At 32.7% G+C, this 4,021-nt stretch overlaps 1 protein-coding gene across 1 annotated transcript; it reads right to left on the bottom strand.

Moving 5' to 3' along the window:
• Window positions 1-358: 358 nt before the first annotated feature.
• On the bottom strand, window positions 359-2,252 carry LOC127119476 (uncharacterized). The gene has a single exon (XM_051049710.1). It carries the CDS (start codon window positions 2,125-2,127, stop codon window positions 670-672), a length of 1,458 nt encoding a protein of 485 aa, XP_050905667.1. The 5' UTR covers window positions 2,128-2,252; the 3' UTR covers window positions 359-669.
• Between the last annotated feature and the right edge of the window lie 1,769 nt (window positions 2,253-4,021).

The raw sequence follows: 4,021 nt of genomic DNA, 5'->3' as shown, positions 1-4,021 counted from the left end.
CGAACCCTTTTTACACCTCTAGCTATAGCTATAGTAAACAAATATTTAAAGCTGTAATTCTCAAGTTTTGTATCGATTGATTCTTTTTCCATCTCTTTTATACCTTGATTTTTCTTTTAGACCCTCTTTCTCTTTTCTATCTTAACCCAATATTTCTTTAGCCTCTATACGTGTATCATAATATTATATTTATGTTTAGTAACCTTAAAAAACATTTCATTGAACCTCAAAAAAAAATTATGCTTGCATATATAATACTAAAAACTTTCAAATTGGAAGTGTATACTTACACTATACTGAAATATAAGGTCATTCAAACCTATATAATTCATACTTAGCACAAACAAAAATAAATAAATTCATGAAGAATGGAGACACTATATTCTTAAAAAAAAGTAAATAATTGATAACAGAACATGACATATATCTAGCTTAAACATTGAAAACCAGTCCATTTTTTTGAAACTCCTAATATCTTTTTCTTTAGAAATAGTCATTCCAATTCCAATTTTTCCGGCTTAACCAGAGATCTAAGTTCAAACTAAACACTAGACACACATAAATGTTAAATTTTTTGAGGGAAAGATTTGCTGCTCGTTATGGTCTTCTCTGACTTGAAAAATTAATCTTTTACAATTGCAATTGCCCTCGACAATATCCGATTTATTTTTAAACATGAAAACCAGTCCATCTTCTAAAACTTCTAAAACCTTTCCCATCAGAAACAGCCATTCCAATTCCAACTCTACCTCCATTACCAACACCTCTATAATACAATCTCCATTCATTCTCTTCATTATCCATATAAACCAAACAAGGTGACCCAACATCTTTATCATCCCAACAACCTTCATCTGATGGCATCAAAATAGCCTCATCTTGAACCCTAACCCATTCCATCAACCCATCAGGTGAAATTGCCACACCAATACACTTCCTTCCATCAACACCCAAACCTTCATAAACCATCACATAGTTCCCACCACTCTTGTTCCTTGTCACACAAGCATTCATCACTCCAAGCTCATCAAAAGAACCAACTTTACCTCCACCCATTATTTTCCCTAACTTCAACCACCTAATTCCATCTCTTGACCTAGCCACCCCAACACAAAACTCACCCTTTTCCTTGTCAAATGAATGATAATACATCCTTAAATCACCATTTCCATGATAAACAACTTGTGGGGATGAAATAAACAATGAATCCCAATCTTTCTCTTTACCAACATCCATCAATGCTCCACTATGATGCTCTCCTTCAATTCTAGCCCAATGTCTACCATCTTGACTAATAGCTAAACCAGGTAATGACTTCAAAATCTTACCTTTCCCGAAATTCTCATCCTTCAAACCAATTGGGTTATCAAAACTGAAATCCAAAGACTGATCACAAAACTCTACAGATTCGGAACCGTATCCGGTGTAATAAAGCCAATAAACAGCATTGGAACCTTTAACTCTGTAACTAGACATGACTAACAATTCAGAAGGCCTAATTCCGCGAGTATCGAAACCCCACCAATCTTTACCGCAATTCATCACAAAACCAACATCAGAACTTGATCTTGCAGGTCCTCCGCCGCGTTCCCAATGAACACCATTGCTCGAAATTGCCAAACCTATTAAATCAGATGAAGGTTTACCTTTTGGTCTTCCATGATACCACATGTACCATCTCTCTTCTTCATCACTCAGAAACCTTTTCACTACCGGTGATCCAATATCTTCACTGTCCCATGAGTTTGAGAACCCCAAATCAAAAACCAACCCTCTTGAAAACAAAGAAGTTGTAGAAGAGGATTCTGAAGAAGCTGATGAAGATGAAAATGGCTCATTTTCTTTTTGTGTTTGTGATTGTTTGGAAAGTGAATTGGGTTGATTGTTTTGTTTGCTGTGACTGTGACTATGAGTGTCACTGTTTGTGTTTGTGTCTGGTTTAGTGGAGCAACGTAGTAAGAAAGATTGAAACTTTGTGGTGAGTGGAGGTTTTGAGGAAACTAAAGTGAGAGTGTTGGGTTTAGAGGAAGAAGCCCATGATGATTGAATTAAGGTTGTTGTTGGGTTTTTAAGGTTGTATGGTTTCAATGAAGGAAGTAGCATTGATGATGATGATGATGAATCCATAGCTACAATGAGCTTTGAGGGCCAATTGAATGAATGGTGAGAATTCAAAAGAAAATAGTATATGAAGTTGGAAGTTGAATGTGTGGTGAGTGTTTAATTCAACCAAGAGGGTGGAAAAGAAATGCAATGCAATAAGATACTTAGTTATTTTTATATCTTTTTTGTCCTTTATTCTTCATTTTTCTCATCTTTATTTCATTTAATCAAGTGACTTAGACTTATTAGATTTAAGTCAGACTAATTAGATATTTAGAGCATAAACACGTTTATATTAGTTTGAAGAGAAAATTATCATAATATATAAACCTAATGATTTATATACGAGCTTCTTTTCTTTTGATTTTGCTCAAGTATAAACCTTTTTCCTATACAAGAACAGTGAAAGTGTTTCGCTTATAATATTTTCATATAATAATGTTCCTTTTATATATTCTTTACGTAATATAATGACTCTTTTAACCGATCTTTACTGTTTTGGGTTTCAGCATAGCCTTGTTAAAAAAGAGATTCTTTTGTTGACTAGATATATATAAGATTCTTCACTAAGTTTCTTCTTCACCTCACATGCACAACACTCACTAAGTTTCTTCTTCACCTCACATGTACAACACCTTGTATATTGCAATTTCTAGCTAGAATAATTCTTGTTAGACTTAAAGGTTTATTCGACCCTCTCATAAATTTAAAAAATTTCTTATAATTTAAGTTTTTTTTTTTAATTTCTATTCAAAATCCATAATATAAGATGTTAACCTACAAATATTTTTTCTCACGAGAAGTACTAAATAATGTGACTTATAACTCGTGGATGAACTTACAATTTTATCAAACTTATATGTCATGGATCAACTACGAAATATATAAAATTAAATTGTTGTCTGTAAGTAACACATTGTATGGCGCGAGTACAGTGTCAAAAGAGTAAGGGTCACTGCATCGTCGCATAGATGCAGTGAAAAATAAGTAGAGTTTTCACATTTTTGTGAACGGATGTGGATAAAGAAATTAGTTCATGAAAATATAATTCGTTTTGGATCATGGAATATAGACAAGTTTATATAATGAATAAATACAATAGGATTAATCTTAGTATCCTTGAAGATCCATCAAGAGGCGTTTGATTCCCTCGACAAAGGGCCAACACTAACTAAAGAGATGAATGAAAATAAAGAATCACAACCAAAAAAGGACGGACCAAAGTGAAAAGACCTTTGCAGGCCTTTGTAAAGTTAGATGAAGAAAATTAAGATAGAAATTTGAAATAATTATATAAAAATTTAAAATTTAAATTGGCAATAAAATTAAAAGATCTTGTGTATCTTTGATCATTGTGTGTGTAACAATAATGATTACTTCTCTAAAACTTTTGTTTTGCTTGTAGTAATTCAAAAACTTAGATACATAGTTTTCTCAAAAACTGCTGCTAATCATATTGCTCTATTTTGAACGTTCAAAATCAAGTTAAAAACATATATCACAACAAGAATGCATATTAACATTTATAAAAAAAATATGACAAAAATAATACTTCAAGTCTTTTAGGTTGATAAATAGGACAACTTTTTTCTCCTGAGTTTAATTGCAAACTAACTATTATATGAACAACATCGATGATATCTAACCTTTTGGAAGAAAAAAATGATACTAGCCATTTTCACCAGCGTCATTGTCAAGCAGACTACAACATCCAAATACAATTGGCGTGTCCGACAAAGAGAATTTCAAATGAGGGACTTGGTAGTGCGAAGAGCTGACATCCGAGGGTGTTGGTGCACAAGGTTGAAGATGATGGAAGAGAAAGAGAGAGAATTTGTAACTAACTTTACTATCAGATGCAAAATAGTTACAAAATGAAATTTTGTTACAACTGAAACGCCAGTTCAACATTTATATC

Source organism: Lathyrus oleraceus, chromosome 2 (genome assembly GCF_024323335.1).
Source record: "Lathyrus oleraceus cultivar Zhongwan6 chromosome 2, CAAS_Psat_ZW6_1.0, whole genome shotgun sequence".
Taxonomy (NCBI): Eukaryota; Viridiplantae; Streptophyta; class Magnoliopsida; order Fabales; family Fabaceae; genus Lathyrus; species Lathyrus oleraceus.
The sequence above is the reverse complement of the archived record's forward strand: the minus strand, read 5'-3'. Positions and strand labels throughout refer to the sequence as shown.